Source organism: Molothrus ater, chromosome 2, assembly GCF_012460135.2.
Source record: "Molothrus ater isolate BHLD 08-10-18 breed brown headed cowbird chromosome 2, BPBGC_Mater_1.1, whole genome shotgun sequence".
Classification (NCBI taxonomy): Eukaryota; Metazoa; Chordata; class Aves; order Passeriformes; family Icteridae; genus Molothrus; species Molothrus ater.
The window spans coordinates 74,877,546-74,893,615 of record NC_050479.2 but is presented as its reverse complement, the minus strand read 5'-3'; the positions used below and the strand labels follow the sequence as shown (position 1 = coordinate 74,893,615).

At 39.7% G+C, this 16,070-nt stretch overlaps 1 protein-coding gene across 8 annotated transcripts in view; it reads left to right on the top strand.

Moving 5' to 3' along the window:
• Positions 1–16,070, top strand: part of GRIA4 (glutamate ionotropic receptor AMPA type subunit 4) — a 215,581-nt gene that overhangs the window by 124,316 nt on the left and 75,195 nt on the right. For all 8 annotated transcript variants that reach the window (XR_004981264.2, XM_036393816.1, XM_036393727.1 and 5 more), the window contains exon 4: positions 927–1,111. Coding sequence is in view for 7 of the 8 variants with exons in the window: in XM_036393816.1 (XP_036249709.1) it covers positions 927–1,111 (185 nt within the window). In the remaining variant the exon portion in view is untranslated. The remainder of the gene's footprint in view (positions 1–926; positions 1,112–16,070) is intronic.

The following is a 16,070-nucleotide window of genomic DNA, read 5'->3' as shown; positions in this document are numbered from 1 at the left end:
CTGGATGAAGAATAGAATAATACATGCTTCCTGCTTCATGGGTTGGTTGAGCAAGTCAAGAGGTTTGCAAGCTGTCCTAAGTCATGTCATAATCTCCCCTGCTGCCTCTGTACTGCACATCCCCAGTGGAAAAAGAAAAAAAGAGCAGGAAGAAGGTGAAGGGCTGGTGGTCCAGGGCAGCCTGAGACTGCCCTGCAGGTTCAGGGGGAGACCTCTGACAGGACACTGCCTTTCCCATCTGTGAATGGCCTCAAAGACCACAGGGGAGCGTCAAATACTGGTACTGATAAAGAGCAATAGTCCTGCCAGTAGTAACAGTTAATGCTTCTCTGGTGCCCTTCATTCAGTGACCTCTAATCTCTTTGCATACATTGATTCAAGCTGTATGGAAGCTCTGAAATAGTTCAATATAATTTCTATTTATACATATATACTGGCATATAGTTTATAAGTATAATTAAATTACACAAAGAATTCTCACTAGGAAGCATTAAAAGCTGCTTGGATTAAGTGTTGTTATTAAAAAAAGAAACCCAAACCACAGCATTTGAATGGTTTTCTGGTATGCAAATACTTCTGCTGAAGCTGAATGAGGAGGCTCAGATTTTTCCTTTGCTGTGTCCGGACACAGAAATTGTACAAAACTAATCTGAGAAGCCGAAAGCTTGAGTGTAAGAGTTTGTGTGTATGAATCATATGAAGATTATCCATACTGCTCAGCATTCTGATCACTCCCAGCAACTGTAAATTTTGTTAATTGCATACTGTGTGCTGATCATGACAAGCAGCATAGGTAGGATTCAAATATTCTCTTCTTCCCTTCCCTGCAGGAGCATATGTTAAGAGACATAATATTGATTAAGGACAATTCCTATTCAAAAAACGCAATGATTGTGTTACTAGTGTATTGTGTCCCTCTCTTTTAGGTTATTCAATACTTCAAGCAATTATGGAAAAAGCAGGACAAAATAGCTGGCAAGTCAGTGCCATCTGTGTGGAGAATTTTAACGATGCCAGCTACAGGCGGCTTTTAGAAGATCTGGACCGAAGGCAAGAAAAGAAATTTGTAATAGACTGTGAAATAGAGAGGCTTCAGAATCTCTTAGAACAGGTAACACCTGCTTTTAATGTTGCTGTAAACATGTTACTAAAACTCTAGATGAGATTGTGTTTTGTTTATTTTGTCAATGGAAGTGAAATTGATTCTTTTTTTTTTTTTTTTTTTTTTTTTTTTTACTTCATCAGCCTATATTTGTATGTCCACTTGCCTGTTCTGCTCTCTTTTCATCTACAATACTTGTCTTAGCAGCTGGCATGTCATGGCAGGGAGCCTCTCCTTTCCCCCTCAAGACCTTGGTGGTGAAAGGTGCCAGCAGTCAGGGCAGCTGCACATTTGGTCCCACTTCCCAGCACCTCCCTGCCTGATGCCTCCTGCATCAGGGTCAGAGGGCTGCTGGAACAACATGGTGTTGTTGAATTGCCAGTGTTTTGCTTTGTTTGAGGGGGGAAAAAGTCTATTTTAAATCCATTACTCTTTCTGCTTGCCAAATAGTAGAGGTCGTGTATTTCTAGCCATAAAAAGCTTTAAAATTATTGTTGCAAATGTTTAAACTGATAGTTTTATCACCTTAGCGCAGGGTATTTAGGAACACAAAGAGTAGTGAATAAAAGTGTTATTGAACTGGGAAGAGAAGTCAGGTTCTTCCATCAGTTATCCATGGAAACATGCTGCTGGGGAAAAAAAATACTGGGTCAGACAGACTTGCTTCCACTGGGTAATATCTATACCAGTGTGCAGAGTGAATATCAAACCATGCTGCTCTGATGTGTCAAATCTCTCTCTATGCAGTGTTTATGTGTAAATTGTTTCTTAAATAATGGAAAAAACAAATGATGCTTTAAAAGAAAAATTTTGCCAAATGACAAGAAAACAACTTACGGTTAACTATCTGCATCTCTTATGATCCCACATATTACATTGCTGTGGTGCAAGTTTACTGTTGCTGCTGCAGGAATTGCAGGGAATTAATGCCATCTGCTGGTGCAGGACTCTCTGCCACCACTCTGCTTCTCTTGGTTAGTGTGTTAGAGAATTTTGAAGATTTTGTTGCAAAACCATTCATGATACATCTGCCTCTGAAGTCACTGAAAAATGAAATGTCATTTTTCATACAGAAATTCATAAAATAGCACTCATAAATGCATAAAATAGTACTCAATGTCATATATACATCAATTTTGCTTTCACTGGAAGGAGGTAAAGAGAGAAACTGAGAATTAATAGTGTGGCTGATTTAACAAAAACTTTTTCTATGACTATTGCCAAGAAAAGAACAGACAATGCTATATTGCTACAGATACTCATTTGGCCATTGTATCTTTCTTTATTCTGAATGCCATTATGTTTTAACATATCCTTTCTACAGCTTGTAATAAAATCCTCCCACAGGTCAGCCTACATTGTAGTAAAACAGAACGCCCATGTGAGGGTCTCCTAAATTACATTCAGAAAAACAATTTCTCCCTCACTTCTGTGTGTGCACATGATGTTACCTGATTTCTTTTACATGGCATGCAAATGTGATATAGAAAAAGTATGTTCTGTTACCACAACTCTTGAAGTACACCCACTATCCTGTGGAGGTGCTCCTACTGACTATCCACTCAGTTGCAAAGGAAAATGAAGTCACTGAGTACATGTTTGGATCTCACTGATCTCACGTGTACGTTTTATTTTCATCCAGGAGCTGCTACTTATTTTCCTTCTAAATCGGCAGCTGCATAGTCAGTTCATACAGGTCTGGATTTTGCATGCCTAAAATTGGTAGCTAATGCAAGTATGTTAAGAAATAAAAATGGAGTTTGTGGCCACAACAGGCTGAATCAGACATGGTGAGTTTGTCTCACACCTCCACAGGACAAGCCTTAAAGCTAATTGAGGTTTTTCATTAACTGCACAGGGAGAGTTGAGGGTAGGAGTTAACACCTTACATGCAGCATACTTGTATCACTTTTAGGAAGTGATTTATCTGGCTACTGTCTAATTTTGGGTGGGATAAATTTTACCTAGGAAGTGAGCTTTTTTTTTTACTTATACTTATGTTATTTGCTCCTAAGTGTAAAATCTGTGCCCTAAATCCATGCTACTGAAGTGAAAGAAACTGGCTCGTGGGCTTACAGATTTTTTGTTCACTCAGTAGTCACTGTCTATACATATCTAACATATACATATCTATATTTGCATGACCTAATTAAATTGGAAGTCATGTATATGCCTGGAGATTCTTTCCATCCTTCTAAAGTACCATCACTGTAAAAGCAGGAATGGCATTAGAGCCAGGCTAGAGAAAGTGTTCATAAGAGTTGCAGCTTTACTCTCCCCTGTGAAGGTTCTGGTCTTCCTAGACAGACTGACCTACAAATGAGCCTGAGGTGCTGGGTTGGGGTTCCAATATGATCCTCAAAGACCAAATGCTGCCTTGAGGATGGGCAGTCAGAAGCAGTCTCAGAAACAAAGCATTTAGTTTTCAAAAAAATGGGAACGAAGAAATTAGCAAAAATAAATTAGCCCAGTGTAGAAAATGCAAAATAGCAGCTATTTTCAAAAAATCATTGAATTTTTCCTTTGCATGGGGGCTTTAATAACCTGTAGCAGACAGGTAAGGTGGCTTCACAGCTTCACAGATGGACTAAAAGTTGGTGTGTTCTTCCCTGCATACACGGAGGAATTGATTAAGCTTCAGTGAGTCTAATTAACTCAACTTCTTTCCTGCCTAGTTCTCCTGTAATTGAGAGCCTAAGTTGTGACTATACTGTAATACTTTGCAATGTACAAGTAAATGTTCTGCAGAACATTTAGGAAAAGTAATTAAATCTCAGTAATGAGACCATAACTCAAACTGCTTTGCCCTTAAATCTGCGCTAATGAAGGGAGGGAAACTGGCTTGTGGGTTTCTTCTCAACTGACTGCCCATGTACGTACACATTCACACTTCTCATGACTGTGTATCTCAAGAAGTGAAGACTGGAGGCTTTTCCACTGGCTGTGTTGTCAAAGTGAGCTAATGTGCTCCTCCCCTGCCCACGCCTGCTGCCCACTTAGCTGACCTGGTGTTTTCTGCTCGCTGCCCTCTTCACCTGCCAGCAGAGAAAAACAGCACCTTGCTGTTTCCTCACTTCTTGTACAACTTTATTGTCACCATTTCCTATTTCCTTTTGTCCCTATATTTCTTAGTTCGTTAGTCTTTCTCATATATTTTCTCCTCTCCATGTACGTCAGTGTGTGTGTGTAGAAGCTCCCCCCCCCACACACACTCTGTATCTGGGACTTGTCTTCACAGAAGAGTTCTCTCCTGGAGCCCAGTGATGTATCTGAATTCCAGAATTCCAGACTCCCCCCATGCACAACCAAGGATGTGCATTTTTTGTCATGAGATCTTCCTTTTAAGTTTTATGTAGCTGTGATATTTTGGGCAGGGCCAAGTCTGTATTGCTTTTTGTGGTGAAATTCAGAGAAATGGGGTTTGAATTTTGATTTCCATTCTAGAAAGGAATAGTAGGGCTGCCGTTACATTAAATCCAGAAGATGGATTCAGCCTGCACTCAAAGGTTTCTGTCTGAGTTGCTTGGATTTCTCCCTCTTGTCTTCATCTCAGCAAAGGTTTCAGATCTCACCTCTGAAGGATATTCTGAGACTGTGATGGTTTTCTTAATAAAGCTGTGCTCGTCTTCTTTGGTCTTGTTCACCCACACAAGACTGACTTGGAGGTATTTGGGAATATTTTGCTTGGTTTTGGTGTTAGTGTCCATGGCTCAGCTCAAAGTCCTATTTAAACATAACACTGAAGCAAGACATCCATTTCTGCACACTTGAAAGAGTTGTTGCCTCTATGATTAGTAAGAGAGACAGTGTCTTCAGCCTGAGTCAGCAGATCTCCACCTACACTTGATCATCTGCTGTAACTTAAGCCTACCAAGATAATTTTAGATCCTTTTCATCCTTTATTCTCAGGATGGTGAGAGAACACCTGATCTTCTTAACAGCTTAGAACAACCATAACCAGGAAGACCTTTTTGTTACCTGGAAGTGAAACTCGTCCTTTACGCTCCTCTGGCAGATCTTACCATCCTGCATCCTGGGCTCTGAGAGACACCACACAAACACCAAGACTATTGCCAAAACTGTTTTGTTTACTTGCCCCCTTTTAAGTGGTGCACATGATTTGCCTTTGAGAAGGGCAAGCAGGCCTGCAGACATTTTATTGACCAGTGTAGTCCTGGTGTGTGGCTGGGGGTGGTGTGGGGCTAGTCCTGGACTGTTCCCTCTCCATGGCCTCTCAGCACAGCCTTGGCAATGCTGGTGCTTGGGGCAGACCCACAGTCTGTAGCACAAGGGAATTCAGTGCTTGACATGACCACTGATGCTCACCTGCAGAAATAACCTCAAACTGGTGTGTTTCACTGCTGAGCAGGAGTGCCCAGAGCAGTAAAATAAGATGGAAAGTAGGGAGCAGGGGGGTTGGAACTCAGTAATCTTTATGGTCCCTTCCGATTCCAACCATTCTAGGTTTCTGTGATCTTACAAAGATCTATTTCATGTCAGCTTTCCACATAGCTTTCAGAAAGTGTGTTTCCATTTTGGAGAAAGCACATCTGTACTTAATGGATATAGAAAATTTCTTATGCTTAACAGAATGTGTTCTAGAACCTTGTAAGTGATGTCACTAAATCTGATTCCCAGTTAATTTACCTAGTCCTTTGTTTCATCTGTTCATACACAGCCATAAAAAAAAGTGCAACAAATTTTCAATTCAAAACATAAACCAGGATAGTCCATTATTTGTGTGCATAAGTGACTAGATACAGAGGCAAAGCCCCATTTTCCTACAGGCATGAAATTAGGGGTCTTTTTACCATTACCTTTACAGATTACTGGGACAAGACAGAGAAACAGAGCTGAAACAAAGACATAGAAAGATAAAATTATATCTCCACAGTTTTATGTAACAGCTATAGCTTATATAGCAGAATGCATTTCTAGTGATTCATCTTCTGTCAAGGACCGTTGTGTCCTTGTTTACTGACATCCCTTTTTCCATGGCACTTTCAGCAGGTGGTCTTTTAAAAGCACAAAAATATTCTGTTTGAATGAAAGGATGAAAGTCAGGGAAAGGGATGGAAAATTCTTTGCTTCTGTGCCTCTTCTTTACAAGCAGTGTTTCTAAAATGCTCCCATGAATTTAATACAAACAACTTTCTGCTTAAGATGAAATGAATGCTTGAAGCCCATTGTAAGATGATTTCCAGTTCCTTCCAACTAAACCACTAACACTGACAGCAAGCTGTACTGCATCTGAGCAGCCCAGGCCAAAGGAGTCATTTACCACATACGGCACAGCAAGAAACACACAACTGTTCATTGAGAGTTTTTCCTTCTCTTCTTGGCCTTTCTTTTCATTTTATTTTTCTTCCTGCCTTTTAAAAAGAGTGTATCTGTTTGCATTTTTGCTCATTCGGTGAAAATCAGAAGTCAAGTCAGCCTAGGGCTGAAGGGTATTTCTACTAAAATTAGAAAATTATTACTCTAAACTTATATGTATTTACTGAATTTCTATCTGAAATGTAGAATCCAGGCTTCAAAATAAATATGCTAACAAAAGCAATGTGGGTTTATTTATTATTGAGAAAGCTCAAACAAAACTAATACCACACATCTGTTTAAGCTGAAGTTATGAAACCCCAAGTCAGGCATCCCAGTCTAACAAAATCATTATTTTTAATTTTTTTCCCACTGAATTTTATTTATATTAATATTTATTTATCACTTAATTTATACAAGTCAAATCTGAAACTATACAGAAACTAAATATAGCAGGTGGAAATGGTGTTCAGAAGTACTAAAACAAGTGATCTCCCTCTGGTTTTTTATTGACTTTGTTTTTCTCCTAGTCCACCTCTTCCACAAGCATCATAAAATTTTTCTTCCCAGTTGTGTACTTACTGAGCAAGAAAGAAAAGGCAATTGCCATGGCTAAAGGAATGTGTGGAAGGTGTCAGTACCCATGTGCTGACTGGTAGCTGTCAGACAGGAGCTGTAAGTGTCCAGGTGCTTCCTGTCCTTTTGGTGGCTAAAACAGATGGGTCTCTGTTCTCCACGCAGCAGCCAGGATTAATAAGACTTGTACAGACTTAATGCCTTAGATGTGTCTTAGAGATATTGTCTTCCTTTCAAATATAGCTGAAATATGTGTTAAAAAATATTTTTCTGGAAAATTAATAAACAGACCCAGAGACAGCTCAGTGGCAGAAAAGTGATTTCCTTAGGAATGATGACAGAAAATATATAGCTAAAACCACACATTTAAGGAAATGCCATGGTGCTCTCTCCTATGTTATACTTGCATTTAATTAGTTGGGATACTTTACCTTCAGTAAACACACACTGTAGATTTCTTCCATTATTTCTTTGTTTGCTGTTTTGCAAGCAATGCTGAAGTGTAATAAAACAGTGTGGTCAGATTTGAAGACTATCACAGAAAATAAATTTGAAGATTTCAATGAAAACATATTTTATTTGTTCAACCACTGTATTGGTTCTTTTTACTTCTTCAGAGACTAATAACCCTTTTTACTGGAGAGGCAAACTGTCATTTGCTCAGCCACAGCTGATATCACAGCTATTTCTTATACTTATTTCAGAAGTCAGAAGTGTGTTCAGGTATACAATGCAGTCAATTCTCCAAACAGATTTGATAGTTACACTAAAAAATGTAAGCTAGGAGTCATTTAGGTCATGAGGAATAATGTTATTAACTATAAATATTTTAGCCCTTTTCTTCTGGTCTTTCCATATTTTTTCTTGTTCCTGTTAATCTATACCAAAAAGACATGCAAAATGATGTAAGGAAGATTTCAAAAGCATGAAGTGCTGAAATTGGAAGTTAAGAGTTTTGTTCACCTATCTGTTTTTCTGACCGAATTCTTGTTGTCATTGCATATTAAGCATTGCAGAGCAAATAAGATACCAGAAGGAAAAAAAAAACAACTGGACTCCTAAATTGGTGATATTTGTTTTCATACAGATTTTGGAGCTGGTTTTGAAATTCAGACTGTGAAGTACTGTCATGAACAGTTCTATTTCACAAACTAAGAGAATAATTGGGATTGAAGGTCACCTCTGAAGATCACTCCTGGTGCCCAAGGGGGCAAGCTTAGATCAGGTTACTCATTTGGCCTAATTTTGAATGCGTCCAAGGATGGAGATCCCATAACACTCTTATTTCCTGTTTCACTACTTGACTACCTCAGAAAAAAAAAAAAATTCCTCATGTCTAGCTGGAATTTCTTGTGTTGCAACCCATGTCCCTTGCCTGTTATCCTATCGTTGTACACCTCAAGGGAGAGTCAGGTACCCTCTTCCCTCCACCATCCTATTGGGTATTTATAAATTATTGCTAAGATCTGCCTAAAGTATTTGTTCTCCAGGCTGCTCCAGTCACAACTCTCTCAGCTTCTCCTCATATGACAGAAGCTTCAGTACCTTTTGGTGTTTCTCTGGACTGTTCCAGTGTGTCCATGTCTCTTTTGTGCTGGGAGCCCAGCTCTGGGCACACCATTGCCGGTGAGCCTCAGCAGAGCTGAGCCCAGGGGCAGGATCACCTCCCTTGCCATGATGGCACTGCAGTTCAAGAGGCTGTTGGCATTGTCTGCCATGAGGGTGCATGACTGGCCCATGGGAAACTCAAACCAAAAGCCCAGGAGCTTTCTGGCAAGGCCTCTTCCTCTCCAGTGTGTACCCAGCCTGTCCTGCTGTGCTTGGTGAGTCAGGCTGAGAGTCAGGCCATGAAATAAGGCACAGATGTACACAGATGAGCTCCTTTGATTCACAGTACTCTTTTTACACACCTATAGACATCTCTTGAGGTAGATATACCTTATGAGTGACTGAACTGTGTATCATCTTGTACTGAGCCTTGCAAACCCGTAATGTGCTTGCATGAGAAACAGCCAGAAGGGATACCGCGATGATCGGATCAACCTCTGTGCTATATTGTGTGACTGCATCTAAAAAAGTCCTTCAATAAACAGATGCCTCTCCAGCATTTTGGTTCCTCATTCTCTGCTACTGAGTAGTCTGCTTCTTCTTCCTTAGTTCTGATAGCCCTCTCAGATTTTTACCAGAAATTCAATTTAATTGTGTCTCCATAATGACCTTCATGCGAAATTCAGCAAAGCAAGCTGAAAACACAAGCTAACTGTAATTGCATTTACCTACCTTTATGTTTACTTCTTTCTGAAAGAGAATTTTGCTACTCCTCATTTCTGTTTTCTAGGGCTTTTCATATGCAGTAACGTGTCAGTGTTTGTTTCTATATTTATACAAACAGGTATGTCCATAAACACATCCACATGGTGAGGACTATATTCAGAAAATAAATGTTTCTCCTTTCTGCATGAATGGCAATGGATTTCCTTTCTTCTTCCATCTGTAGCAGCTCCGTCCTCTCCCACTGTCTCCATCTGACAAAGTTGAAACCTCAGCATCCTTTGTGTTCAGAGCCTTCCAGTGTCCACTGTGAACAGCATTTTCTTCTGAATTTTGCAAAGTGAATCAGTTTTGCTGTCAGAGATCATCAGTCTAGCTCCTGGTGTACCAAACAGGCTGATTCCAGTCGGTTTTTTCCTTCATCCTGGTCTCCCCAGACCATAAGAATTAAATAGGATGTTTCCCAGTAGATGAGCACTTTTCTCAGCTCTGTCAGTGTTTTGTATCATCAAGATCAAGCCTCATTGCTCATCCAGGGCTTATTTGCCTTTAAACACAGAGGTGAAAACTGTTATGGAGCATCTGGCACAGATTTAATGCTTCAGTGTACACAGCTGAACTGATACATAATAGTAAAAAAAATTACCATTGCCCTGTGTAGTATTAAAATTTACACATGGATGTAAAATTGCCACAAAGTACTAGTATCATTAATCTTGTAAAAACTGCAAGCCAATAAACTCTAATTAATAATAGCCAACAATTCTTATTAACAAGCAAAATAGGGAAGTAGCTGCCCAGTGTCTGGAATGCTGTTCACAGCTGTCTAACTAAATCAGTTGTTCAATGTGTTGCTTGACACCGCTGATTCCTCAGCCTTAAAGAGCCTTGAGATATGTTGCTGAGAAATATCATGTTATGTGTTTGCACTGGAAACCAAATCTCTCTGATAGACAAAATGGAGCAGATTGTCACAGCAATAATTAGTAGTAGTAGTAGTAGAAGAATAATTAGTAGGACTAGTAATAGCAGCAGTAGTAATACTAGTAGTAGTAGTTAGTCTTACTATCAAAATGAAAGCAAATAAATGTGTGTGTGGAGAAAAGTACAGAAGCCAAGATATCCCCCTCCTTCTTCATCTCCTCTCAATTTGTCTCAGGAGTGCTAAACTTGAAAAAGTAATGTTTGACTGTGGAATTTCTCTAAATTGATCGAGTTGTCAATTTGGCTGGTTTTAAAAGCATTTTTTTTCTCGTCTTAGTTTCCACTGTGTCTACTAACTGAAGATAGCACTTGTCACTTTTGCAATTAATTCAAGTTAATAATAAATTAAAACATGATACTTTGCAATAAATTGCAACATAATACAGGAAGGCAAAAATTAACCAGACACATGAGTTACACAGAGTACTAGCTCCAACATTCCTGCTTCCCTGTTTTTCATGAGCACAGAGATGTGTTGGCACAAAGGATCACTACCACAACACAGATCAGTATTTATCAAGAGACAGCATGGCTTTTACATGTAGTTTAGTGGCATAATGTAGATTTCTTTATCTCTTGTTTCAGAAACAGCATGGACTGTCTGTATTTTTCCCCTACGTCTATTAGATTTGCATGAATAAAATGCATGTTTAGTTGTGCTCTCCCAGAACCACAGGAGCAAATTATTAGCCAAAAAATTTGGCATGTGCACTGCACACAGTAGTATGGGCAAGTAGCAGCATTGTTGGACTTCATAGCACTTCAGGGATGTAGTAGCAGCTCTCTGCATATCTCTGTCCCAGAGGGAATGGAAGATTCATAAAGTGCCTTTTCTTCTTCATTCTTTATTCTCCATGCCTTTTTTTTTCTTTCCCTAGAGGTCTATGGAGTTGCTTCTAAGCAACACTGGCATGTCAATGCAAACTGATAGTTCTCCTTGAAGGAGCCAGCCGCCAGCACTGCCACCAGCAGTTTCCTCACCCTGCAGAGCCAGGAGGAGCTCTGCACAGGCTCCTCTCTGTGAAGCAGCTGGGATTTTGCACACAGTCCCACACTGCAGAGTAATAAGAATGCATTTTGTTACTGCACCACACAACTGATGAGGTTTGGACATGAGAAATAAGTTATTTCAGTCACTGAAAGAGCAAATAGGCAGTAGGAGACAAAGGATGAATATGAATGATTTAAAAGATGTATGAAGTGACCTTCTTCTTACACCCTTCATCTCTTTCCTCACTTCCTTTTTCCTTACAAGTCTCCACATCCTATTTAGGATAGGGGTAGGCTTTGAAGACAAAAAACTTCAGCAGCAGAAGGAAGCAAATAGCTTTCCTCAGGGCACTGGTTAATGACCTCTGAGCCACCTCTCCAGGTCTTCTTCCCCAGTAGCTTCCTGCACTGAGCAGGGCTCTCTGCTTTGCCAGCTGCTGATAAGCATGAGGTCTGTGTGGGAAGCATCATTCTCTGCCCAGCCATGAGAGGGGCAGGTGTGCACAGCCCTGTTCCAGCTCAGCACCTGCCTTCACACGAGAGACAGAGCCACATCTGCTTTGTTTTCTGCCTTTTTAGCATCCTCTCTAATGGCTGTCCACCCTTTCCCCAATAAGAATGTCCTTTTCTGAGCACTAGTTGTTAAAATTAGGCTTGTTTCTCAATTGCTTTTTTTATGGCTTTGTGAAAGATTTATCCTGGGTTCAGATATTGTGTAAAATCCCACTTTAGTTGTGGTTTATATCATCACCATTTCTGCTACAATATTTCAGGTCAGGTCTCAATCTTCTGTCTTTAACAAGTCTCCACTCTTTCTATATTGCATTAGACAGCCTTCATTTTATTGCAGGTGTTCTTTTTCTTAAGGCAGTGTATTGTGACACAATACCAAAGAGAAAACCTTTGTTAAAGTCCAATTGGTAATGCCCAGCTATCACCCTTTGAAGAGATTTAACTGAAAATAAGTCCTTTTCACTCCAGCTGTACTGACCTCCATCTTCTGTAAATCATAACGAGGGACATTTCATGCTACAGAAGCTAAGCATTATTTTAAAATGAGTTATGTGCAATATCCATTTCACAGTAGTAGAGAACAGAAGATGACCTGGGGCCAGATTCTCTGTTCAGATGCTGATGCAAGTTTGCAAATGGTTTTATCAAAGTCAGTGACCTTGCCACACACAGGAAAAAAAAAAAGAAAATAATCAAAGCAGACACTGGTAGCCCTTCTTTCCAATAGTGGAACAGTTTCTGAATTTCCTAGACCAGGCTATTGTTCAGCTAAATTGAAAGAACAGTATTGTATCATAAAGTCACAGAGTTGTGTCAAGAGCCCAAGTTGGATCTCACCTGTCCCTGCTTTTATCAAACTTTGAAGTCAATGTAATTCTAGTTACTTTTGATTACCACTGGCATTCTGAAATCAGAATAAGGCATTTTCATAATTGTGTTATAGTAGATCAGCAACTAAAAATTCTCACAATGAACTGTTCTTTTTTAGTTTCTTATATGTATATGCATTATATAATGTGATTGGATCCTAATGCTGTTTGGGTTTTTTTGAAGTACACCATTCTGCAGACACTTACATAAACAGTAATATTTGGGGGGAAAAAAACAACCAAACAAAATTGTGTTAGATTCTGAAATAAACTTGATAGCCTAATGGCCTTAATATCTCACTTTTTTTTACTCTCTTCTGTTTCATTTACAGAAATGAGATATTCACCAATAGTGTGACTACATGGTAATATATGGAATGACTCTTGTCTTCCCTGTTAATAGCAATTTGGGAAGCAGACTATATTTTCTTACTCATTCTTCTTAACACTGATGATTATTTAATAATTTCTTCAATTTTACAAATGAAAATATAAAAAAGCTCCAATTCTAATTACTAGTCCCCTTGGTCGTTGAACTAAAACCTGAAAATCAGTGTGCAAAAGCCACTGCATCATCCTGCTTACACCTGCTCTCAGCCTTTCCCAAAGAAGCAAGGTTTACCCTTCCCAGCAGTTTCTTCCTAAAATCTCCCTGAGCAAGCTGAGGTCACCCTAAACTCCCACTGTGACAAAAGCCAGGTGCACTGTGTCTGTGTGGTGTTTAAGAAGCCAGAGAGGGAATACAGAGCGAAACCAAATGTTTAGAATGTGTAAGTGAGGAAGTACTGCATAGCCCGTAAGTATTATTGTGCATAACATGTAAATACTGCATTCTGCCCTGGATTGCTGGCACTGGGACAGCTGTGAATCAGAGCATCCTGAAGCAGGGAAGAGCACAGCTACCCGTGCAGAGGGTTCCTCCTGACCTACCATGACCCTGACCTACTGTATCTGCAGTTTCCTGGTGTTTCACTGCTTGTGTGACAGGCACAGCCCAGCTTTGATGCCTCAGCCCTGCTAGGTTTCACAACTGGCCACAGTGAGAAGCTGTGTGAAGCTCCCTGACAGAGCCACCAAAGGTCCCTGTGGCAGCACTGCCCTCTCTTCCAGGACCTTGCTTTTGAATTAAGGCAGTTCTGACTGCTCAGCCATGTGCTGCATGAATCTGTCACCTGCCTCACAGATGCTCAGGGCCTCTCTAAGTGCACCCCACAGGAACACAAAGTATCTCAGCTGAAACATGCTTTTTTTTGCAGTCATTCTCCTGGTTCCTGAGTTTCACATTAAGATGATGGACTTGGACTCAAAATACATGAACTGGTTTTTATTTGGGTGGTGCTAAACAATATGTGCCCTGAAGTGTAGTGTGAGTTCAGTCTGGTGACCAGGTTAGAGGGAGTCCATTGTAAATCCCCAAAATGTATGCAAGGGATGCCAGCTCCTTAGCACCAACACTTGCTGCACAATCTTATCCCACCAGCTGCCTTATTTGCTAATGTAGATGTTAGACAATGCCACTTTGCCTTCCCTCTGGGCTGTGATTGAACTTGGCCTTTTGGTCTGAATTGACAGATGCACAAGGAAGTACCTGGGGTTTTTAAATGCCCCCAGACTTAATGAACTTCTGTAGCAAAGGCTTTCTGGAACACTCTGTCATCTGACAAAATCTCAGGCCTGTTTTGGCTTCTGGGTAATATCTACTCTTACATTAATGGAATTGGTTGAGGTCTCATCTCAAAACTTTAGCCACTCTTAACCAGTTAAAGAACAGAGAAGGAAAGTGAGAGACCTCACACTCCAGACTGAATAGCTGTCAAGCTCCTTCCCCAATACAAAGACACTTGAGTTCATTGCCTCAGTGTCTCTCAGGGCAGAAATGCAGTGAAGCAAAAGGGGGTGGTTCGGGTAGCAAGAATTCATATCCTGGTTTGTAGATCATATTCTGCATATTTGAGTATTTGAGAAAGAAAGGTGACAGCATGTCTAGTTTGGATATTCAAAACTATGACATGTTCACAGAAAACTATTTCACTAAACAGGCACTTTTTCCCAGGACTATAACCAATTCCCAGTTTTCAAGGTCTGTGTGACCAATAGCTGTAACACTTTCCAAATTCAAAGTCAGAATTGTATCCAATCTTGGTTGAAAATAGAAGCCATTACTTCTCTTTTCTGGCAACATAATCAACATTTTTAGGGTGAAATTAATCTCAGTTAACATTAGGCAAATAAAATGTAGGTGTCTGCATCAGAGCTAATCCCCATCAACTCTTTCTAGTCAATGCAGAAAAATACACACTTTCAGGGCACAAGCTGTCTAATTAGTTTTACACATGTGCTTTGTAATAAGCTGAATCATTTCCTCAAAGTGACTGCTCTTTCCACTGACTGTAAGGGAAGTTAAGACAACTCCGTGATACATAACTGTGTACTTGTGTCACTCACCCAAAGAAACAAGTTTTGAGAGAATACAATGAAAACATCAAATTTCAGGTTTTTCAAATATGTTATGTATTATTCACATCAAATCCAAGAATTCTGCAGTAGTATCTACATGCATTTCCTAGGAACAAGCACAGAAATAAATCTCAAAAGGAGATTTGCCCAAGATGAGGGTGAATAGATTAAGAACAGATCCGAGGAGAAAGAGTTGGGAGATGTTGGAACTAGATGATCTGTAAGGTCTTTTCCAATCCAAACCATTCTATGATTCTATGATTTTATATTATGTCAGTCCACTTAATAACTTTCAGGTTGTGATGTAGTATTTATTTAAAAATGTAATTTTTTTACCCTATATCAGTTTCCCTGTAATGAGGAGGTAAATATTATATTACCATGCACTGCTGAATGAGTACAGACGTATAAGCTTTACTGGGATCAGAGATCATAGTCCTGATTGGGATCAGGGATCATAATTCTTTTGAAGCCAGTTTCAAGCCAGGACTTGAAAATTTTTATTATATGGGAAAATTCATTACTTGAGAGTATCTGTCTCGCATGTGTTGAGCTTGTAATAGGGAAAGTGACTTCTCCATCTCTACCACCCCCAATAAAATGTCAGCAGTTGTAATAAATCACTGATCTGGGAGTTTTATTAAGTCTAAAATTCATTTATACCAAGGGTAACAATCTGGTCATGGCTTGGGTGTCTAGTGTCTTTTGTGATTTTTTTAGGCTTATGTTTTGGTTTTTAAATACAAGCACTTTAATTGTAGACTATTGTCCTGGTTTCAGGCAAATTTAGGAAGGAAATCTCCAACGAGGTCCCTCTAGAAAGCAAATTCAAGCAGCCCCTCCCCTGCCTGTTTGGGAGGCATGAATCTCTTTCAAAAGAAGTGGAAGAAAACCATTTATTTAACAAACTAAGTATTCACAAAGATGAGAAAATTGATAATATTAAACAATGGCACCTCTCACTGTTCTGAAGAGATGGCAAATTCAGAGTC